The sequence below is a fragment of the Oculina patagonica genome, unplaced genomic scaffold, assembly GCF_052425735.1.
Source record: "Oculina patagonica isolate OP01 unplaced genomic scaffold, crgOcupat unplaced17, whole genome shotgun sequence".
Lineage (NCBI taxonomy): Eukaryota > Metazoa > Cnidaria > Anthozoa > Scleractinia > Oculinidae > Oculina > Oculina patagonica.
Genome location: NW_027557737.1, coordinates 31,460 through 56,271, shown reverse-complemented (window position 1 = coordinate 56,271; position 24,812 = coordinate 31,460). Strand labels below are relative to the sequence as shown.

General features: G+C 37.9%; 1 protein-coding gene across 1 annotated transcript; it reads right to left on the bottom strand.

Annotated features, from left to right (window-relative positions):
* Window positions 1–1,680: 1,680 nt before the first annotated feature.
* On the bottom strand, window positions 1,681–21,546 carry LOC144640040 (uncharacterized). Its single transcript, XM_078499272.1, has 8 exons — window positions 21,389–21,546; window positions 10,346–10,574; window positions 9,105–9,326; window positions 7,718–7,900; window positions 6,530–6,701; window positions 5,371–5,565; window positions 4,346–4,605; window positions 1,681–2,549 (listed from the first exon to the last, which is right to left on the bottom strand). The coding sequence occupies exons 1-8, from the start codon at window positions 21,442–21,444 to the stop codon at window positions 2,391–2,393; spliced, it is 1,476 nt and encodes a 491-aa protein (XP_078355398.1). The 5' UTR covers window positions 21,445–21,546; the 3' UTR covers window positions 1,681–2,390.
* Window positions 21,547–24,812: the final 3,266 nt, after the last annotated feature.

The following is a 24,812-nucleotide window of genomic DNA, read 5'->3' as shown; positions in this document are numbered from 1 at the left end:
TGTTATACTTAAAACAGCTTTATGAGTAACAGAATTACAAACATAACAATGTTTGCCAAACCATGACGTTTTATACGCGAGTTTTTCTGTCGATACTAAAAATTTTTCATTCAAATCGTAAACAAAGGGTCTCGCAAAGCAAAATCTAATTATAAGGCGGTATTATTTTATTTTTTCATTGATCAACAAAATATAAAATTGACTGTAAGCTACCGGAGAAGGCTGAAATTCAGCCTATACTGGCGAGGGAAAAATATTATCAGTTATTATTCGAGTTCAGAGAAGTCGGCAGCAAAATATATCCGCCAAGCAGTTAAAATTCCACCTCTCGCCTGTTAGACCTTAAACGTTTTCTTTTTGCACTTTTAAGCTTATAAGAATCAAGATTCATGGCTGATTTGTGAAGAAAATGCTTTTTTCAACTCGAAATTCTCCACGCGCTCATATAGACATTTTTACTTTTTCCTGAATCGATGTGTTATTGTTAGAAATCAAAGCTCGGGCTCCGCAGCAAAAGTTTCAGGCTTGATCGCAAATAACAAGATAAAGTAGTCTAAAGACAACTTCATAATCAGAAATAGTTTCAGTTGTAAGCAATTTGATAGGAAAGAAGTCTGCCGTTAAATCATTCGATTAAATGCTACTATTAACTATAAAGTTTCATACAAATCCTTACGACATTTTGCCGCCGACATGATCGAGTGGTCATATGGTGAACCTAAGCTCCCAGCTGTTCAAATTTATCAAATTTAATAAACACGATATCAAACAAAACCTAAAAAAAACCATTTTGGGTTTGTTTGCATTGTTGTGACAAAAAACGTCAACGCTTAAACTTCAATATTTTACTAGTGGTAACCACAGGTTAGAAAGTGCGGGCCTAGATGCACTTAAAGAGCCTTGTGTTTAAGATGTAAGCAATAGGCGGAGGTAATGGTGAAGGCGTGCGTAATTTTAGATTGCAAAATACATTCATGTTTTACAGCAATTATCCTATTAAACAGGTCGCAAAATTTCTCTGACAGTGTCGGTAAATCACTGCACTAAAGACAATCATTTCGAGTAACACGTCACCCAAGGAATGCACGATTTTTTTTTTTTGATCGACAGTTTTAGGGGTCATCAAAAATTTTGCATCAAAATTTTGCAGTGCTCGCAAAATAAGGCTTGTACTCGGAATGCTCGCAAAATTTTAGTTGGTGCTCGTTTGCTCGTGGTCGCATATTTTTACAAGTGCTCGCATGGTCGGTTTTAGTGGAGGTAGCTTTTTTACATGCGCTCGTTGCTCGCAAGGCTAGCTTTTGTCAGTGCTCGTGCTCGTAAAGAAAAACGCTGTGCTCGCATGCTCGTAAAGACCATTTGATACCCCTTATATTGGTGTTCCACTTTGGTACACCAATATGGCAGACCCATAGTAAGTTCTGTAATTTTCCGAATATTGTTTTGACCATAATTTGGATGTAATGAACAATGCAGAGTATAATATCGGGAAATTTATTTGTTTCCAGTCACTGTAAAATCTCTGCGTTTTTTGATTTTTTTTGAAGAAACGATCTCGCTAATTTGGTGAAAACGATCTATAAAAGAAGAAATGCTCAGCGGAAAAGCATTTGGATATAATTTTGCTGAATATTTCTATTGTTTTAAAGTTCTTGGACGCATGGAAAGTGAAACTCCCACTTAAACAGATTTTTATTAATAACTCAGTGTTGGAAAACTTTCGCAAAAAGGGATTTGGTTCAGAGATGCAGATAACTTGAGTATAACGACAAAATACTGAAATGTGTGAAAACCCAGGAAACTGCTTAACTGCTTTCGAAATCTTGTCTTAAGTTTTCGTGGTTAAAATTTCCTGATAATTTCTTTTTTTTTTTTTTCTTTTAAAACACTTAAGATATCAATGTGAACTTTTTTAAAAGCTGATGCTTTATGTTATTTTTCCCACAGCTACTTAACTTCACAAAAATAAACCAGTTGGCCCTTCATTTATTCAGTCTGGACCAATACCCAAAAGGATCGAAAAAGGACCCACAGACCACATACTGTAGCCGCTTCGTCATGTAGCCTCAGATGGTAAACATGAAGGCTGATTGTCTTCGCTTCTTCCTTTTTTATTCCCTCGGTGGATTTGATGTTTAGGATCATTATTTAACGTCTTTGAGCTTCTTTGTGAAATCTGATAACTGCATTATAATAAATGAATACAAAGTTGTGGGTATGTGAAGCACTTTAATCTACTTCTGACTGTCTGCATCTGGATTTCTCTTTTTCGAACGTAGTCGCTCGAATATCGGGGTGTTAAGCAGTTTTATTTTTTGAAAATCTGGATAAATTATCCGCAAAAACACTGGCATTTTATTAACGAACTAAAAGAAACAAACGGTTGTTCTTTATTTCGGCCTAAGTCCTCTCATTTCTCGAGCAACAAAACCTTGAACTTGCTTCACAAACTGGAAAAACTCGGGAAGCTTTTCAACTATGGTTTCTGGTTCCCAATCTTCGCTACTGAGCAATTCATCCCATTCTTTGCAGTGTAAATGAAGGTCGGTCTACAAAAAAAAAGAAAAACTACATATTATTTAAATCATCGTATTTTATATAATATAGGCAGATCTCCAAAATAAGTGTCTTCGCATAAACTATACTACGGTCTGTCGTAAAATCTAATTGAGCTATATTTTAGTTATGTTGCCTGTGAAATGCCTTTCAACATTTCTTGTGGAAATAACTCGTTCACGGCTTACGCCTATTAAGCCTATTGAAATGAGAATAACTTAGGGTTTGCTCAGGAGACGCATTTTCCTGTTGTTTGATTGCGTCCACAAAAGTACAATCGTTGTAACATCGCTAACCCCGGTTATGATGAACAAAGCAACAATCTGGGAAAGACTAGCGTAGAAGCTTTAAGGCCTCCGCACACGTGGGGACAAGACGCAGGGACATGTCGCTGAGACATGTAGCAGTGACAAAATCATGTGTTGTTCACACTGAGGGGACGTGTAGCAGGGACTTGTAGCTGGGACATATAGCAGCAACAAAATCAAAATGTGTACACACACAACTTACTGTAGCGGGGACATGCCCCAGGGACATGTCGCAGCGACACGTTCCCTCGTGTGTACTGATATTTTTTCGGCACGTGGAACACGAATTCCTGCAGCATTTTGTCCCTGCGACATGCTGCACGAAGTTCAACGAGTTGAATTCAGTCGTGCAACATGTCGCAGGGTCAAAACAGTTTCAAAGATCGGGTTGCGCGTGCCAAAAATAATCAGCACACACGAGGGGACGTGTCGCTGCGACATGTTCCTGGAACATGTCCCCGCTACATTTTTTTGCGTGTGTACACATTGTGATTTTGTTGCTGCTACATTTCCCCACTCCATGTCCCCTCAGTGTGAACAACACATGATTTTGTCGCTGCTACATGTCGCTGCGACGTGTCCCTGCGACATGTCCCCACGTGTGCTTAAAGGCTTGGGAGATGTTGGCTCCTAGTTACGTTGGAAACCAATTGGAAGACAAATGATCAGAAATATGAAAATTTGAGAAGGGTTGGTTAAATTAGGCGTCATCCTGCCATTTTCAGAAAGCACTTTCCTTAATTTTCCCTTTACTTATTTGTGACATTTGTGAGATAAATACATAACTAAGAAGTTCCATACCTATTTTTTGGAAATAGCACATTTTAACGTTAGTTCAGTAACAAAAAGGTTGTCAAGGCAGTGATTTTTAGTTTAAAATCAGTGGTAACCATCCCTTGACATCTACAATTTTTCAGTAGTCTGTGTAACAGACGACATTTTCCGGTTTCCGCGACAACAACATCTGAGTAAGCAGCGTAAAACTGCTTTTTTTCAACTCTTAATAGCGTTGTAGATTGTACGTTGGTCACCGTTGCAATTGGTGATCCAGCGATGAAAAGTCATACAGCGGAGCACACGGGCGCGAAACAGTGAACATTAGAAACCAAAACAGGTGCATTGCTCGTATGCAGCAAGCTTAAGGACAAGTAAAGTATCTGGCAGCTAATTCCGGTTGGGTCTCACACTGATCGAAATTGCAGATTTTGTACGTCAATTATTTTGGGCACGGCAATCGAATATGTTTTGTCGTGCTTAGCTGTTTGACTTCCCATCAAGTATGACCGCGACGAAGTGTCTACAGTACAGTTGAAACATAAAGCACGGAAGAGATGCAATGGTCTTTCTGGCTAATTATTTCGCTCATTTTTGTTGCGTTCGGCGAACGGTTACGCTCGCTACTAGGTCAGATATCGCTTTCGCGGTGACAGAAAGTGGCAAAACGTCATCTGCTTCCACAGGCTAGTGCTATTAAACTTTACCGATTCTCTGAACTCCTCTTTTGTTATGTCACTGCGCCATGAGCTCTCCCTCGAAAGAATTATTGCAAATTCTGGACTAGTGGTATACATATTTCGTTCGGAGGACCGCTTATGAATCAAATAAAATCCCTCGGGTATCTCCTTCTCTGGGAGGCATAGTTGAAAAGGATCTCCATCTGTCAGAGTCAATCCGGAAAGATATTGTGACAAAACGTGTCTTTCTTCTTCTTCGGGTGCATAGTCTGCGGATAGAGCACGATCTACATGTGTGGGAGAATAAAAGAAGAATGACCATTACTTGTTTTATTCTTAATGGGTAAGAAATTAAATCGAATTATGTTTATTTCCGTATTAAAGAAAATTAACTAAGCAGGAGTTAAGTAAATTTAATATTTTTGATATCACTCGTCCCTTGCTAAACATCCAGTAGAGATGTACCAAGTGAACAATTTGGGCCAGTGACGTAGTTGAAATATTCCACGTGGTATATTTAACAATTATTTTGAGCTCCCGACTGTTCTCGCTGACGCGTACACCTACTATATTTATGATCCATAGTATATGAGCTCATATGCCATGGCCTGTATACCAATCAAAACTCAGGAATTGCAATATACGATGGCTAGTTTTTAATAATACATTATATAATACCATGTCCAGTAATTCTCCGACATAACTGGTCACAACGTGCCATAAGGTGCGATTAAAATTGGAGGGTATTCTGAAGTCCATTTCGAAAATTTCTTCATTTTGCATGGTAGTATAGTAGCTTTATGTATTCTCACTCGCGCGTAAATGGTGAAAACGTGTCCCGTGACGCGATATGCTTCCATCTAAAATTGGGCAAAACTCACCAATCTCATTTCGTTTATTCTTGGAGGCTTAAGTTCCTCGTCCGCCTCTTGGAAACTTATTGGTTTCTTTGAGCCGATATTATTATAACTTCAAATATCACATACATGGGATTCTTATCTGTAACATGGGATTCTTATCCGTTACAACATAATAATCATGTCAAACGTCACCTGTTCGTCCACGAATGGTGAATCTACAATCAAATTCACAGCCAGGAAATAAAATGTCGGCCTGCAAATACCGTCGAGATGGAAGAACCAGCCATCCTCGGCACCGTGACCCTGTTAGTTCATCTTCAAAGTGAATTTCATCTAGTATGTTCTTGACGTCACTGAAAGGGATTGGTTGGTTAAACAAAAAAAAGCCTTAGCATAAAATAGTCTTGGCATTTAATGCCAAAATGTCAAATCTTTGTTTTACATTGGTAACTTACAGAAGACGTTAGCATGGTCAGACCATTTATAAGCAATGTTTCATAATGATATATTAATATGGAGTATTCGACTACCTGCACTTAATAAAAAAAGTAAGACGGCATCTGTTCGTAATCCAATAACCAGTTTTAGACCAAGTAATTTTTGACATTTCGAGTCGTATAAGTAAATTAGTATCAGTGGGTAATAAACTAAATGGCGAAGAGTATAGGGAATAATTCAAGCAAATATCCTCACAAGTGGAAAGTTGACCAAAGATGACCTGCTTGCGAACATTTTTAACCTTTTTTCTCTTTTGGTGTGTTTTATCAGTTTTATATTGCCTTGACTGAATTTCGAAAGCTGAAAGAGCTTGGGGACGAATTTAAAAGTAATTTCACATTTACAATTACAAGTTAAATTTCAAGACACTAAATATTTCTAACAGCTGCGCTGAGATACCTTAAACTCTATTAAGCACTCTTAATTCTCATTTCAACTGCTATCTCATCGACGTTATAAAACGCCAGGCGTTAAAATTATTATTATACTTCATATTTCAAACGAACAATAAATACACTGGAAATGGTTTTGCCAATTTTTCAGTTTTATTCAAAAAAGAAGGAAGATTTTTGAATAAATCATATTTAGTGTTTTTATAGTTAGTTGAATGTCATTCTGGAAGAAAAACGGTTGGTTCATGTTTTTTGAATATCATATTTTAAACGGGTATGAGAGCAAAAATTAATCACTGATGTTAGAAAATAAGAGCAAACACTGTAGGAAATTTTGGATGCCATTAACATGTTCGTTCATTTTGTTCCTTGTCGATTTCTTGTCTTACTACAAATACAAGCCTTGAAATGTTAAACAAATCGAGGAAAAATCCGTACTCTCGTGTTCAACGCCTAAAAAGAAACATTACCTTCATCAGGTCCCCGGATTATGGCCGTTCCAAAATGACACCACATGTCGGCCTTTGCAAATTCCTCAGTGACTCTTTCACGTTTGATTTTGCGAAGCGCTTCTAAGGCATTCTTCTTGATTTGTAACTGATAGCTTGATTCACGGCTGAGGCTGTAAGATTCCTGGCCAAAATCACAGTTTGCATCGCTTAAAATACCTCTATAAGGTATTTCCATTTTACGTGCATAGGCGGCGGAGCAGGGAGGACGGGGGGGGGGGGGGAGGGGGCAAAAAAAATTGAGGGGCTCAGCCACCCCACATTTTAGTGCTGAAAGTATCGTTAGCGCAGCATAAAATTGGTTTTTCAAGATATTCAGTCTCGTGATCTTTTCTCAAATTGTTTCATCAGGATCGTGCTTGGCGAAATAATATGATGTAGGACTTTCAACGAAACTCCTCTCCCAAAAACGCTACTAGTAGAGGTCCGCAAGCTGTTAGGATTAAATTTGTCATTCCCTGTGGTATCGGCGACTTCAGAGCGTACATTTTCTGCCCTCCGACGACTAAAAAACTACCCCCAAACCATGAAGCAGGATTGTCTGAACTGCCTAGTTAAGCATTTTCACACATCGATTACGGACACACCGGAAGCTGTTAAGTTTGCAAAGAGGTCAACTACGCAAAAGTCATTTCGGAAAATATAAGTACGGGTATGATCCCCCCTTCCCCGGGGGAGGCGCTTGGTTTGGTGTACGACGACCCCCCTCCCTTTCCCCCTCCCCACGTTTCAAAATGCTCCGCCGCCTCTGCCCGTCATTGCATTACAATTGCAAATAACTTGATTAAGAATAACAATTCAGAAACTACACAGAAATTACTGCATGGGCAGTCAGGTTCCTTCTGCCCGCAAGCCAGGCACATTGCAGTGCTTGATTCATTGTCTTCCAGTTTAGCGCATTTTCCCGACAGAATTTCACACGGCACAGAACCGTAAAAACTAGCGTCACTTCTTCATGAAGCGATCTCTATGAAACCACCCATTCCCAAAAATAATGTTTTAAATACAGTTAGTTTATTATATATCATCTTGGAAGAGTTCTGATGGATGAATATACAGACTATTAAATGCGCAACACCGTTTTGTCACGGGTATCAGAAAGCAGTCGCTTTAGAAACAGACTTATGTTAAAATACATACCTCTGTTTCACACTCTTCTGCCGGCTTCAGTCGATATTGCGTATGTGAGCCCGGAAGAACCATGCGATCTTCTTTGAGAACTTGCTCCAGCTTCAGTTCACAATTCTCGGGAAGATTCCAGCCATCAATAAAACGACAAACTTTGTTAAATTCGTTTTCTACACCCCTAAGTCTTGCTCCAGCCTAAAGAGATTATCAGCCCGGCATGGTTATTATTACTGAAGAAACCACGATGCCCAAATTAAGTCTCACCCAGAGTCCTCGAGCGATCATTTTGCACAGAAGCAAGATTGAAGCTTTTGGCGATATCACATATTTAGCCCTCAGTTCACGCCTTTCTGGTTAGTATATGTCTCGTTTAAATTCAATATAAAATTCACATTTGTAAAGGATGAATGAAATACCGAGTAAATGCATTGTGTCAATGATTTGGACAACAAATGCAAGGAAACGTTGGTATAATTAATTGTTATATTTCGATATAATTCTATATCATCTTCAGACTAAGTGACAAACAAGTAGCTTGGGTTTAAATACTGAAAGATGGTACATTAGCATTTAAAACATGCACATGAAAATACAAAACAAAGACGTTAATGTCAAGAGAATAAGCATAGTTCTCTGCTAGCTTTTAAACCATTGTTCAAAGATGGTGCTGAACGCTTGATATGGTAGGCTTCTTTGTATAGTAATAGATTCCAGTTGTCATCGCTGTTTATTATCTTTGTGTTAACACGCACGATTTGGGTGAGAAATTCTTTGTTCATTGCAGTAGAAGGTGGGTTGTTATTAATAAAAATGTCCGGTAGATTGTATAAACCTTGTATGTGTTTGATCTGATCACAGTAGCGCAGATGTTTATATATAGCGCTCTCTTTGTCCGTGGTCGCCTGTTCTTGTGTGGACAAACACAAGAACATGCGGACCATGTGACAACATGACCACGGACAAAGAGAGCGCTATATATAAACATCTGCGCTACTGTGATCAATGCTGTTTTAAATGCTAATGTACCATCTTTCAGTATTTAAACCCAAGCTACTTGTTGGTCACTTAGTCTGAAGATGATATAGAATTATATCGAAATATAACAATTAATTATACCAACGTTTCCTTGCATTTGTTGTCCAAATCATTGACACAATGCATTTACTCGGTATTTCATTCATCCTTTATCTCATAAAATTATCAGCGGGTAATGGGTTTTATTCACATTTGTATCATATCATATGTGTTGGTCTTTTTTGTTAGTCTTTCTTACAATACAGTACCAAATGCCAAACGGGAAACATCTTCCTCAAACGGCAGTCACAAAAGAAAAAAATGACTGGACTTATTTGAGGATTCAAAAACGTACCTATAAATGCATACGTAATGATATACTAACGATTAAATTTCCGATGTAAACTTTTGCCTGTTGTCTTTGTTGTCTTGTTCCACTGACTATGTGCACTTCCCCATCTTTACGGATCACTTTTGCACCTGTCTCGGTGCTAATATTCCGGAGATTATCTCCCCCTTTACCCATGACTAAACCTTTGTATTTTGCTGAAATCTCCACTAGTTCATCAGGGAGAGGTGCTGTGTTTTTCCTGCTCTGTATCTCTTGCTGCAGAGGAAAAAATCAATTGTCAATTCTGGTCTAAAACAAGAAAAGCCGCAACCAGATTGCCACTATTTTTATTGCTGTACGTTCTTGGAGTTCATAGCTAGGGAATGGTGCTTTGTAAACGGTTATGACCGGCTCTGAATCACTACCCTTGCTCAATTTTCTCGGGTTCTCAAAACTGAAAAATGAAAAAGAAATTAGCAGCCACTGACGTCACAAAATTTGAGATTAGAGCAGTTTTCAATTGAGTGTCGTAAAACCAAAACCAAAGTAATTACTTTGGCCAATCACAAAGGACACAGACAATCCAGTGAACCAATCAAAACTCGAAGCAAATACATGTAGCTGGCACGAAGCGCGGGAAAACGTGCGCAAGCGAGTCACGATTGGTTTTGGTTTTAGTTCTGATTGGCTGAGAAAGTGGCGCGAGATTTTTAAGCCAATCACTAAGCGTAGTAATGCAAAACCAAAGCAAGCGCAATTTACTTTCGACACTCAAGTGAAAAGCGCTCTAGCAATGTTGGTAAACTGTCATTAAGTTTTTTGAGTGGCTTGCAATTTTATTAAAAGGGATTCAATAAAGTTTCAAAATTTGTTTGCAACGCAACGCACTGTTAAAGTCTATATGTGTATTCTTTCATAGCAACTATTAATCTCTGAACAAGCACCTTTTAATGTACACAATTGCTGTGAACTTTTACCCGCAGTTATGGAGTTTTGAAATTGGTGAAAATTCTGTACATTCACAAGGGTATTAGTTTAGTTGTGATTGCCCTACGGTCAAGATGGACCCGAAAACCGTCACAGAGTTATTTTATGCAGCCGGCGAGATCTGCGTGTACATATTTGGTTTTGTAAAACAGTAATTATCAAGTAATTTGCTTATTTCAAGATAAATTTTGCTTACAATTTCCTTTGCAACTTACTACCCATTCTCGTCCCCAGAGGCCGCTATCCTTCTGGTCAGCACCAGGGATCTGACCAGAAGGATCGCGGCCTCTGGGGACGAGAATGCTTACCACCCTTTCTAAAATAAGCCTTTTAGCGCATGCTCGTTGGTCTACATCACCGCTGACTGTAAACCCTTCGTCTTCTTTCGTCGAGCTGATTATTGCTCCCGATCTCTTCATCATTTCTTTTACGAAACGTCCGCCCGTTCCAATAACATGACCCTTGAAAACACTTAAAACTTCGACAAATTCACTCTCTTTTGGCTCTTTATTTTGTCTAAGCCGGCTGTAAGCTGATCTGCAAAACATAACAATAAAGACAATAAAGCTCCATTTTGTTTCTGCGGGTCAAGGTTTTTTTTAATGGTTGTTTTCATATTTTGTATTTTGCTTCTTTCTCTTCTTTTGTGCCTGATTCAATTCCGTATCATTATGTGGACTTCTCACGTTCACTTCAAATTAATCCACCTTTATAAGCAAACAAACAAACAGACAAGTAAGTAATATGTATGTATGTAGGTTGGCAAGTGGGTACACTGTAGGTAGGTAAGTAGGTCGGTAGGTAGGTAGACAGGGAGGAAGAGAGGGAAGGAGGGAGGGTAGGTAGGTAGGTAGGTAGGTAGGAGGGTGAGTGGGTACACTGTAGGTAGGTAGGTAGGTAGGTAGGTAGGAAGGTAGGAAGATAGGTAGATAGTTAGGTAGGTAGGTAGATAGGTAGGTAGGTAGGTAGGTAGATATGTAGGTGGGTGGATGGGTACACTGTAAATAGGTAGGTAGGTAGGTAGGTAGGTAGGTACTGTAGGTAGTTAGGTAGGAGGGTAGGTAGGTAGGTAGGAAGGTAAGAAGATAGGTAGATAGTTAGGTAGGTAGGTAGGTAGGTAGATAGGTAGGAAGATAGGTAGATAGTTAGGTAGGTAGGTAGGTAGGTAGATAGGTAGGAAGATAGGTAGATAGTTAGGTAGGTATGTAGGTAAGTAGGTAAGTAGGTAGGTAGGTAGGTAGGTAGGTAGGTAGGCAGGTAAGTAGGCAGGTAGGTAGGAAGGTAGGTAGGTCGGTTGGTAGGTAGATAGGAAGGTAGGTTGGTAGGTAGGTGGGTAGGTACACTGTAGGTAGGTAGGCGGGTAGGTACCCTGTTGATAGGTAGGTAGGTAGGAAGATAGGTACACTGTAGGTAGGAGGGTAGGTAGGTAGGTAGGTAGCTAGGTAGGTACACTGTTGGTAGGTAAGTAGGTAGGTAGGTAGGTAGGTAGGTTGGTAGGTAGGAAGGTAGGTAGGTAGGTAGGTAGGTACACTGTTGGTAGGTAAGTAGGTAGGTAGGTAGGTAGGTAGGTATGTAGGTTGGTAGGTAGGTAGGTAGGTAGGTAGGTAGGTAGGTAGGTAGGTATTTAGGTAGGTAGGTAGGTAGGTAAAAGACGCTTATGGTTGAAATAAAAGTTATATGGAATGAAAATGGCTGTCGTGTGCATTTGATTGCTACCGAACGAAGAAATTGCAGTGAATACCCAGTAATTATTCAATACATTCCTAACAAACAAATAACGCTTGCCTTGCGTGCAATGAATGATTTGCCATTAATCGGATCCTGTGTTTTGCGTAGAGGATTCTGGGATCGCTAGGGGGCAATCATTGCAAGTCGCTAGAAGAAAATATATGGCGAAAAATTGTTTTGACGTTCAAAAATACGATTTTGGGGAGAGATCAACGCTTTTTCGCCAGTATTTTATCAGAAATGGATTTGGGCAATGTTGGTACGTTGAAAGTGTTAGGTTTTGTTTGAATAACCGTAAAATATGCGATAAAATCTACCGCTTTTATGAAGGTTTACATGTATTGTGAAATAGACATCGCGTACGCGCGTAACTGGGGTCTCGAAATATATTATAAAATTGAAAATAGCTCAATAACGCCCTTTCAGTAGTTGTATAATATTTTACGTTTGCACAAGCTGTTAACTTATTAGTTACGTCTTTTAATAACAAATAATTATTACGGCTTCGTAAAAAGGTGACAGACATTCACAGACTCCTACGACCGTGACATTTATAAATTTCCCGATCGCTTTTGGATTTGGTCGTTTAACGTATTTTGTTTATAACTAGTTTGTAAAGGGAACTATATCCTGCCAGCTATATTATTAAGAAGTGTTTTAAGTTTAGTGGAGCCCTAACAATGCCGCCAGAAAATGTGTAGAGGTCGTAGGTCTGCGTCGCTCTCCGGTAGTACCGGTAGTACATTTTTACACATCTGTACCGTATTTATTGTTATGTATTGGCTATTCGGACTGTCGTGATTTATCTTGGCTCATTTATATTTGCAAGATCGATGTACTTTAAGTTCTTTCTAGAAGGACAAGATCTTAAATTATCCGTAAGGATGTTCATCGGTACAGTGTTGTATAAATGTGTTTCTTCGTATCGCGGATGACATTTGTGTTTTGTCTAGTTTAGCCAGAGGCTTCTAAGCTTTACTTCGAGAAAGATGTAACCTTGTTTTAAAGAGAGCCCATGCTCATGACAAATCATATTTCTTATTCTTGGGCGAGTAGAATCTAAATATTTCATCGCGAGAAAGAATTGTTTTTGCCTCTCTGGGTACCTTCGATCGTTTATCACATATCGCAAACAGCACAATGATGGCAGTGAATGCTACTGGGCATATTTCTAATATTATTTGTATAACTGAGCTTAGAATAACCATGTACATACGTAAATACAACTCAAAGGACTTTATTAAGTAATTTCCTCCAGATATATACCTAACTTGTAATATTTCGAGACATTTTGAGATGTCAGTTTCAAAATAAACCTTGCCGCTTGCGCTTGCGAAAGCAGAGGTTTATCGGTAAACTTGATCACATATTTCGCGGTTATTCAAACAGAAACTTACGCTTTTGGAGACTCAACAATGTCCAAATGCATTCCTGATAAAATACTGGCGAAAAAACGTTGATCTCTCTCCAGAATCGTATTTTTGAACGTCAAAACAACTTTTCGCCATATATTTTCTTCTAGCGACTTGCAATGTTTGCCCCCTAGCGATCCCAGAATCCTCTACGCAAAACACAGGATCCGATTAGTGGCAAATCATTCATTAAGGTTAGTAGTGTAATGACACGGTCAAAGTAGCTAAAGATTGACACAATTTTATAATTAACTTATATTGCACAATAATCAATTTTAAAATTTTCAATTGTGCATTACAATATCATTAAAAAATAAAAAAGCTAAAAGTTAAAATTTAAAATTCTTAAGCTAAAAAAGGTAGGCAAAAGCATGCGCGGCCTCGCCCGAACCAGTCGCATGTTTCAAAGCTAAGCTAAATGCGGCTTCCTCCGCTCGGCTAACTACGGTAAAAAGTGCCTAGTTTCAAAGAAATACATTACAAGATGTCTGGGACAGCTATGGCCACGTCCGGAAAACATAAAAGAGGCGACCGTGGGTCTGTCGAGGATGAAGCGAGTTGCGCCAAAAAATCCAACATGGCGGACCAAAACGAACGCGCGTTAGAATCCGAAGATGAAAATACCATTTCCTTCGAAGAACAAGAGCCCAGTCTACGCGATATAAAGAACCTCCTCAATAACATCCAGGCCACAGTATCGAGCATCTCGAAAGAAAATAAAGATCTAAAACAGGAACTCACCGACCTAAAAAACTCGTTCGCGTTCTATGACCAAGAGCTGCAGGGATTCAAAAGCAAGCTGGAGAAAGCTTCCACGGCAAATACTTCCCTCAAGAAAGAGCTAGACGACACGAAAAAGAAGCTAAAACAAACGAACAGTTTGTTAGACGAGCAGATCGACGACTCCCAAAAACTGTGGGGACGAATTTGACGCATTAGAACAGTACACACGTAAAAACTCTTTGGAAATCCATGGAATACCAGAGAACCTTTACACTGACCCGGAAAGCGTTGTCCTGAAAGTCGCCAGCGCGATTAACGTCGCCATAAAGCCTGAAGAGATAGAGATCTCTCACAAACTACATCGCGCCAAGAAGGGTCGTAGACCAATCATCGCGAAATTTTGTAGCCACAAGACCAAGACGAAGGCAAAATTATACAAAGAAAGAACTAAGCTAAGAAATGTTAAAGTATCCGACATCTTTGAGTCCTATGCATCTGCGATTGAAGCACGGGAAGGAATTTTCATCAACGAAAACCTAACAGCATATAGAAGGCACATTGCTGATAAGGCGTTCCAAATGAAGAAAACTAAGATATTTACTAGCGTTTGGACACTAGATGGAAAGATTTTTGTGAAATGCTCGCCTGATGATCGACCGATAAGGATCCTCTCCGAAGAAGACCTTGAGGACTTTGGTTGAACTTTGCTATGAAACAGATTTTGAGCGGAGGCAGCGGTCACGGCCGTATAAAGCTAGGGTTTGTTTATAAACTGCTTTATTTATTTCTTTCCTTTCTACAAAAACTATTACCTTCTTTTGCATGCTCTACCTCGTATTTTATACATGTTTTTTTGTGATTTATTTGTTTCATGTTCTCGCTTTACTTGCAAACACATCTCAGCTTTTTGTGAGGCGAAAAGTGGATAAATCGACTGGAATCGAAGTAGTATTAATCGATTTTAAAAGTCTAATGCTAATTATCTTAGGAGCTTATTGTTTTGATCATGTAGGTTTAAAATTCCATAATGGTATCGCCTTTTTATTTTTTTTTTTTTTTTTTTTTTTTTTTTTTTTTTTTTTTTTTTATTTTTTTTTTTTTTATATATATATATATATATATTTTTTTTTAAATTTAACGCCTAAGCCTGATAGCGCTATAAAAATATATTTATTATTATTATTATTATTATTAATCTGAAATGACAACTCCTTTTGTAGCTAAGTTTTGCTCGTTAAATGTCAGAGGTATAAACCAAACGCGTAAAAGGAAGCAGCTTTTTCGATGGCTTCATAACAACAAATTCGACATAATTTTTTTGCAAGAAACGTATTCCACAAAAAGCGTTGAAAATGTTTGGAAATCAGAATGGGGAGGTGATGTTTATTACAGCCATGGCACTAATCATTCCAGAGGAACAATGATTTTATTCAATCCTAAATTACCCATTCATGTAGATGATATCATCGCAGACGAGAGTGGTAGATTTTTACTACTCAAAGCAACTGTTCACGATACTGAATTTCAGCTGTGCAACATCTACAGCCCTAACAATAACTCTGATCAAAAATATTTTTACTCGAATTTACTCAACATTCTTAAACATCGCTCAGATCGCAAAATGATTGTCGGCGGCGATTTCAATTGCGCGTTAACACCTTGCGATAAAATTGGCGGATCCGACGTGAACAAGAAGAATAACGTAATTAGTGAAATCAGAAATTTATGCACTTCTCTGAAACTCCTTGATGTCTGGAGGTGCCAACACCCTAATCAACAACAATTCACGTGGCGAGATAAAGCTTTCAAAGTACAATGTAGATTGGACTACTGGATGATTTCTGAAGATCTTAAACCTCTCGCTTTAGACACGAACATCAAAAACTCCACTTTAACAGATCACTCCGCTATCATCCTGACAATCCAGTCCCAAGATTGTGTTCGAAGAGGTCCAGGTTTCTGGAAAATTAACAATTCTCTTCTAAAAGACAACAACTTCATTGAACAACTTTCAGACAAAATTCCTCAATTCAAAGACAAGTATAGTTATCTTTCTGACAAAGGCCTTGCTTGGGACATGATAAACTGAATGGAAATAAGGGGTTTCTGCGTTCAGTACTCTAAAAGAAAAAACAGAGAACGCAGAAACATTGAAAAAGAGCTCTCGAGTCGTATCGAGCGTTTAATGAAAATCTTAGAAACCAACAGATCGAAAGAAAATATCACAGAACTTTATCGACTTCGATCAGAATTAAACAAAATTGCCGAGTATAGAACTAATGGTGCTATTCCCCCCCCCCCCCTTTTTTTTTTTTTTTTTTTGGGGGGGGGGGGGGGGGGGGGGGGGGGCGCGCCGCCCAAAAAAGGGGGGGGGGCCCCCCCCCCCCCCGCCCCCCCCCTTTTTTTTTTTTGCGTTGAAAAACGAGAGGCTGTGGACAGTCTAGGTGCTATCATCAGAAGCAGAATTCGATGGCACGAGCATGGCGAAAAAAACACGAAATATTTCCTCAATTTAGAAAAAAGGCAACACTCCAATTCCTTTATTGCAAAACTTAAAATACATAATGATCAAGAAATAACAGAAGCCGATGAAATCTTAAAATGCCAAAAACATTTCTATAAGGACCTTTACACCGCCGTACCAACCGATAATTCGAATGATAAAACTTTCTTCGATGATCCAAATCTTATTCGTCTAAGTGACGCTGAACAAATCGATCTTGAAAACCCCCTAACGAAATAGAAGAATGCTTTAAAACTCTAAAAGAGTGCGCAAAGAACAAATGCCCAGGAAGCGACGGCCTTTCGGTAGAATTTTATTTACACTTCTGGCCTCTATTAGGAGATGAAATGGTTGCAAGTTTCGATTATGCTTTCACGCACGGAAAGCTAAATATAACCCAGAAACAAGGCATTATTAAAGTAGTGCCAAAGAAACGAAAAAACAGACTCTACTTAGAAAATTGGAGACCGATATCCCTTCTCAATATTGATTATAAAATAGCAGCCAAAGTCATAGCTAGCAGACTATCTAAAGTTCTCCCAAAAATCATAAATGACGATCAAACCGGGTATATTCAAGGTCGATATATCGGACAAAACATCAGACTGATACAAGATATAATGGAAGTAACATCCCAAGAAAACATTCCCGGCCTCGCCATTTTCATCGATTTCAAAAAAGCTTTTGACTCGCTCGATTGGAATTTCTTAAACAAAACCTTGCGGTCGTTTAACTTTGGACCTAACATTCAGAAGTGGGTTAAAACCTTCTACACCGATATCTCCAGTTGTGTCATCAACAACGGCTACGCGTCGGAATTTTTCCATCTTCAAAGAGGCGTAAGACAGGGGTGCCCACTATCTGGTATCCTCTTTGTCCTCTGCGCTGAAATCTTAGCCAATGCTATCAGAAACAATCAATACATCAAAGGCATAAAAATTTATGACAAGGAATTAAAAATTTCGCAATATGCTGATGACACGACTGCCTTCGTTTCTGACATAACCTCAGCTGAAAAGCTGTTTGAGATACTGAACGCCTTTCAGTATTCCTCAGGACTAGAGGTAAACAAAACTAAAACCGAAGGAATGTGGCTAGGTGCTCTCAGAAATAACTCTGAAGCTCCCTTAGATATTGCTTGGCCTTCAAAACCGATCAATTCCCTTGGAATTGACTTTACCTACAACGAGGAAGTCTCTTACAAGAAAAACTTTGAACAAAAATTAGGTTCAATGAAAAGCATACTCAACATATGGCTTCCAAGAAACCTCACTTTGTATGGCCGAATAACTATACTCAAAACCCTCGGACTATCCAAACTCATCTATAACACATCAATGCTGTCTTTTCCGCCAAACTTCCCAGCCTTAGTAAAGCAAACCATTTCCGATTTTGTTTGGAACAGTAAACCTGCTAAAATCAAGCACACGACAATGATAGGACCAAAGACAAAAGGTGGTTTAGATTTACCGGACTTTGACACCATAAACAAAGCATTGAAAGTCTCCTGGATACGAAGATTACATGAAAGCAAAAATAACGCATGCTGGAGTCACATACCGTTATCGTTTATAAAGCACTTAGGAGGACCTTTTCTATTTGAATGCAATTATAACCTAAAATCTCTTAAAATAGATATTCCTATCACCTTTTATAAGGACGTCCTTTACATCTGGCAGACTATTAACCAACACACTCCAGAAACCAAAGAACAAATACTTAATGAAATCATATGGAACAACTCTTTTATCAAAATTGAAGGCTTCTCCGTGTACTATAGAAAATGGCACGAATCGGAGGTCGTCCGAATCAAAGATATCTTCTGTGGAAACAACTTCTTGACATTTAATGAATTCTACACTAAATTCCAAATCAAAACAACATTTCTCAAGTACTATGGCTTATGTAATGCCATACCAAAAAAAAAAAAAAAAAAAAAAAAAAAAAAAAAAAAAAAATTAATATATTCCTTTTTCTATAAAAATATCCCCAGCTGGATCCGCTTACTAAAAGGTTCCACTAACGAGGCGCAGTGCGCTTCACATCATAACCAGAAAATAGACATCGATAAATTGTCATGCAAAGTGGCTACTAAAATTCTTATAAACAAAAAGTTTGAAACTCCGACCGCAGAAAGAAGAATGAGGCAATTGGGTCTGGGCGATGGCACAATATGCGCTATCTACAACATTCCTATTAAAGTAACTAAAGACACTCGACTTGCTATCTTCCAATTCAAAATCATTCACCATATTTTACCAACCAATTCAACCCTTTACAGAGATAAAATCAAGGATCATGATAAATGCCACCTATGCGCGCAAACACAAACCCTAAAACATCTTTTTGTCTCTTGTCCGAATGTACAGACTTTCTGGAATACTTTTGTTACGTGATGGAACGTCAAAAATGATGATTCCATTGAGCTACACGAGAAAAACATTATCTATGGTTTTACAATTAACTTTCCTTTACGACTTGGTTTAAACCTCTGTTTACTCATTGCTAAATATTATATCTACACTGCCTCAAGAGATGAACAACACTTCTACTTCGAAACCTTCCTAGCCTTTCTAAAAGATAAACTATCAATCGAAAAAAGTAATTCAAAATCTCAAATTCAAATCTGAAATTTTTATTCAGCTGACTGTAAGGCACTTTATATTCTTTTCTTTTTTTTCTCGCTTTCTTTTTACTGCAATCAGTCTTTGTAGCCGCCTTGAACTCATTTATTTACTTTTTTTTTCCTTTTTGCTACTTTTCGTCTTAAATGTATGTATAGCTTCTTTATATGTGAATAACGTAATGTTTGAAAAGACACGAACTTTAGCAGTAAAAGAATCAAACTAGGCAAGCATTATATATAAGCATTGTTAACAAGTATCGTAACTATTATTTTATTAAGTATCTGTATTGTATTTTAAGTTCAGTTCTGTAAGTAACAACATTGTATGTAGCCGTCTTTTTCTTTTCCTTTTTTTTTTGTTTGCAATAAACGATTAAAAAAAAAAAATGTATAAAACTATAACTATAACTATTTCAATTTTTGAAGTTCGAAGTTTTTAGCTTAATATATGGATAATTCACATTGAATTTCATTACAAAAACAAGTATACAAACATTTCTCTTTGTTCACCGAACGAGCCACTGCATTTAAATTGTTGTTCAACTTCACGAGATTAACGTTAGAGGTGACTAGAACAAGGATTTCATGTAAAAGATCCCTCCTTTCTTTTTATTACAGTGGGAAATGATCATTAAAATGATTTTACTTCATTTCTTTTCACTCGGCGTTTAATTATTTTTTTTAAAGATAGATTTTCAATTTCTTGTTTTCGGTGGTGAGTCCTTTCCAACTCTGTCTCAAATGCGTGCAATTAAATAACGAAACAGTTATTTTAAAAAATCGTGCAGCAACATTGCGTTGAAACCATAACGTGCGTACCGGTTTTAGTTTAAAACAAAATTCAGGTCAAAATATTTGAAACCAGCTGGATCATGATATTTTCTTTGTTTAATTAAGGACTACGGAAGCAAATGTGGAACAAATAAAGATACAAAGATTCAAATCAAACTAGTTTAAAATAAGATAAAAAGCGGGAAAAATTATCAAAATCCCAACGTTTTTGGCGCAAGTTAGATAAGTGAACAAGTAATATTATTACGTATCGTTAACAGGTTAATTGCTGGTTTTCACTGTCACGCAATCAAAAACCAAATTCGAAACCATTCAACTACAGAAGCTATGAATTTCAAATATTATAGATGATAAATTGATAAACGATTTCTCCAAGTTTCGGGTCTGTGCGGTGTACCGTTCGCGAGTTATTTTCCGAACATTTCCACGCAAATTTATAAAGCTTAGTATGGAGACGCCATAACTGTGTCCTACCGAGGGACACAAATATGGCCGCCGTGATGTCAGAGAAACCATCTGGAACTCAATTCTGTTTACAACAGCGGCTATCTTAAGAGCTAGTACACTTTCACATAAACACCACTTATTATATCTGGAATGTTCAAACTGCTCAAAATGGAAAGGAAAGGCCTTTTTTTTCAAACAAAACAGCTTTGTCACGGCACTCAGCTTGATGTCACATACGACGGAGAACTCAAATATTCAAAATGCTCTGTTTTAAAAACGAATGACACTATCGATCTGGAAATTTGCAAAAATATATATTTTTATTTTATCTTTCGCCTAATGACACCGAAAATTTAGCAGGCCTAGTGAATTTTGATTTCAGAATTTTATGACGTAACATGAAAACCAAGAATAGTGTCTAAAAGCAGGCATCACTCAGAGGATAATTGCGTGACGGCGGAAAACGATTATACATGTTTATTGATGTTTATGCTAAAATTTGAATAAAAACAACTCAGACAATTTCATCCTTGCTTATTCAAACCCTGTTCAGAGAAAATATGCAGTTGCAATACTGTTATTATCACACACTTCCTTCATAATTCGCGTCAATAAGGTGATGGAAGTCACAATTTTTAATTAACTTAAAGCAGGGATACAAGCTTATTCACATTCATTATGGAATTGATTTTCCACTCCGTTGACAGCTTTGTGTGTCTGGTTAATCTACTTCATTTTTTCTCCGATTTGTCTCCTCAAACGAAATGGTAACACAACAAGGACAGTTTTAAGTCCTCATCAAAAGGAAAAAACCGTTGAATACACTGTTGATTGCTGTAAATCTGAATAAAAAATGTTGGTCTTGCCTTGTCGTGTTAATTACGCGTATAAATATACAGTGAATATACATTCACTTTAGTAACCAACTTAAAATTTCTGGGAACAAGAATACCTCATGTATATGGCCTTACTAGGAATGAAAATAAAAGTATACTGCTGCCATTATTAGTACTTTACGTGGTTTGTAGCCCAGGCGGTTAACGTTGTAGCCCTTGAGGAGGAACATTTTTAGCTAAGCTATATCGGAGAAGTTTTGTATATACGTACTGGATCTTCTTACCGTTCTTTTGAGCCATTCGATCGCCGTCGATGTCGATCCCACTCCCGACTTCCCATGAAGTAAAATCTGTTTACAGTATCAACTCTTTACTGTCGTAGTGGAATGCAGTATTAAGTGTTTCATTCAAATAAGAGATGATTCGGAGTAAAAATGTCGGAGGGCAAAGCGACACATCGCCGGAAGTACTTCCGTGAAATAGTCACCAGTTCACGCCGCCGACGCCAAGAACAAATTTAACCTCGTATCCAGTCTTTTCGTGCCTCGGGTAGAGCGAGCATATAATTTTCTCGTATAGCTAATATTATTAATATTTGTAGCTGTTAAAACAAAATTAAATAAAGTCTTCTTAAAATTTTTTTTTAAAAGCGAGTTTGCTCGTTTATTGAGCATTTATTTCCTTCTTAGCTGTATATTCATTACAATCTGATTTACACAATATCGCTATTTTTCAAAAAAAATTTGGAAAATCGCTTAATTTAATGGTCGATAAATCTTGCTTAGAAAAAAAATTGTTAAAATTAGTAGCCGCTAACAATAGTAACCTTAAGGATATCTTCGAGAATACAAAAAAAATTGTCACAAAAATACGTTTCACACTTAGAAGAAACTAGTATCTACAAATATATAGCTGAAAAAATCCAACGGAACGCAACACAATGAGATATAGGGCAATGCATACTAACGATAACGACTAATGTTTTTTTGTCACCCAACGACTCTTTTCGGTAAATATCTCTGTTCGGAGAAGGAAAGGTTGCACAGAATTCACGATATCTCGAGAATGCCTATAAATTTCTAGATCATTGTTACACACAGCTAAAAAATTTCGGATGATATTTGTAACTTTCTAGAATCTTCGGAAGATCCCGATCCGCAGCGAATGGGCACGGGTCCGATGCACACTCTACCAATTTTTCTATGTAGAGGTAAAATAAAGTCTGCTCCTAGCCTAAGGAACTGATTAGCCAGATGGCTTATGAATGCTTGTGCTCAAAAGGGACTTTTTTACGTACGTATTGGGTTTGATGTATATAAAACCCCAAAAGGCGGGTGCCATGTCGCAGAATAATAGCAAAAGCTTAAAGTTTGTCCGATAAATGAACAATTGGATGGCTGTAAAGCAAAACTTCGAAAGGAGCAGGGAAGTAAAGGACAATCTTTCAGTCAACTTGTGGCATTATTTTCTGATACACCAACAAAACAGAAAGGGATTATTTAATTTGTAATACTCCGATAGATATGCGCGTTATTTCTACAACGCGCATATTTATCGTGTTAAAGTGGTCATGCACTTAAACAAATGCAAGTTTCCGTATTTACTTGAATAATAGCTTCGATTCATCGCCCCCCTTTCCCCCTCCAGTCCCCACCCCGAAAAATCACGCTTCTTTATGTGAAACTATTTGAAATGGGCGCTTTCCTCGAATAATGGTACATCCGTTATGGTGTTTTGATCTTTGAAATCTACCGTACCAAAAAGATGGCGACTAGTACATGTATCTATAACTCTTAGCGTGCGAAAATCCTTAAAACCCTAAATAAAACAAAGAAAAGTTCTGAAAAGTTCAAATCTGACATACAAAATGTTCTAGTACATGGAAGAACTTCGCAAAAACATATATACCTCAAGCCGAAAAAGGGCACACCTTTTGTGGTGAGCCTCCCTGTATAGTACCTACACCACCACCCCGGGAGTTTTGTGTTTTAGTTTTGCTGAGATGCCTTTGTACCTGTTTCTCATTGTGTCACGAACATGAGGCGATGACACAGCTCCGTTCTTTGAATGTCTTTGTCTCATTTGGAGTTCTAAACTTCAGTAAAGTACACTTGCTAATCGTGCTATCAGGTCTCTTGTTTAAATAGCTGTATGGAAGCTAAAATATGGTTTAGACGGAATCCACCAGGAAAACAAAAACTGTTAGGACAGGACAGCAGAGAACGCTTGATCCATTCGAAAACAATGTTTAAAGTAGGATTTTTCTGTTTTCTTTACCACTGAGGATTCAATATCATGAAATTCTGCTGTTGCTGTTTAGTCCTTGAATTCGACAACGTTTGGCTCTACATTACGGCTATAGGTCAAATAGGGCTTAATTTGTAAGAACTAGCGGGTCACCGTGTCATGATCAGTATAGTCGTAAACTATCCCACATTTTCTTTGTTGTGATTTAAAAATTACACAGCAGGAAAGAGAAATTTAATTGTTCTTAGCATTTGTATTTTTTTCAATGTTTACCATGACTACAGTTTTTTAGAAATCAGGATACGTCTTTGTCCAATTATGCAGTTTTTTGGATGCATATCATCATCATTTAAAATACGCCCGGGAATACGTAGTAAGCCATTTATAAAATCGTATGAGGGATCTAATTATAAATACTCAAATACAACCCCCGGCGTATCGGTGTATCGTATCAAGTGTAAACCATATTTTAGAATAACATTTTGCGATTTAAACCTTTATATGATAAAACATTATAGCATTGCATTGATGAAGGTGCACGCCGTATGTGACATGTTTTAACCGTAATTTTATTGTTGTTAATGACAGAATTGTTTCTCCATTTTGACATAAAAAGTATGGAAATAAAGGAAACATTACTTTAGATGGCTGGATCGATTGACGTATTTACCCGGGCATTTATCCCCGTGATCATTGTTTGATTGACGCATTTTACCCGGGCAATTTATCCCCGTGATCATTGTTCGATTTCGTTCGGTGTGATACACCGGGCTTAATGACTATCTTAGCAACAACTTTTGTCTGACAGGACTCTGTCTTCATCATGTAGCCACAGTGTTCACAAATGATCATATCTGTGCATGTTCCCCGGGGGGGGGGGGGTACTCCCAAAAATTTCGGATAGGGGTGTGCCATACATACATACATACATACATACATACATACATATATAAACTTTATTTATACACGGTAAAAACATCAGTTACAAGGATTAAAAAACACACACAAAAAAACTGATTTACATGTTTGCCGTGTGGGAGCACGAGGGAGACATCAGGCAGTTGATTAGTCTTTTAAATTGGCTAGAGGAACTAGCAGCTCTGGCATCGTGGGGAAGGCTATTCCACAACTTTGCCCCACTGTAACAGAAACTTCGTTTCAAAAAATCAGTACGGGGCTTAGGCAGAGCTAACTTATTTGCCTTGTCTCTCAGGTTATATTCTGTGCTGAATGGTTTAAATAGGTCTTGTAAGTACTCTGGGGCTTGTTTAGTGATAGTTTTAAACATTAGTTTCGCTTTATGCTTTTTCCTTCTGGTATAGAGGGTATCCCATCCTAGCTTTGATCGGAGGGCGGTAGCACTAGAATAGAAATCCGACTTCGTAATGATCCTTATGGCGCGATTCTGTAACTTTTGTAATTTATCAGTTAGTTCATTGCTGAGACCATCCCACACAGGAC

Coding starts and splice junctions, on each gene's coding strand:
- LOC144640040 (XM_078499272.1), bottom strand. CDS start 21,444: ATGGGAAGTCGGGAGTGGGATCGACATCGACGGCGATCGAATGGCTCA. Junction 10,575..21,388: donor TCGAATGGCTCAAAAGAACG/GTAAGAAGATCC, acceptor TATGTTTTGCAG/ATCAGCTTACAGCCGGCTTA. Junction 5,566..6,529: donor ACCTGATGAAGGTAATGTTT/CTTTTTAGGCGT, acceptor TTTTATGCTAAG/GCTTTTTTTTGTTTAACCAA.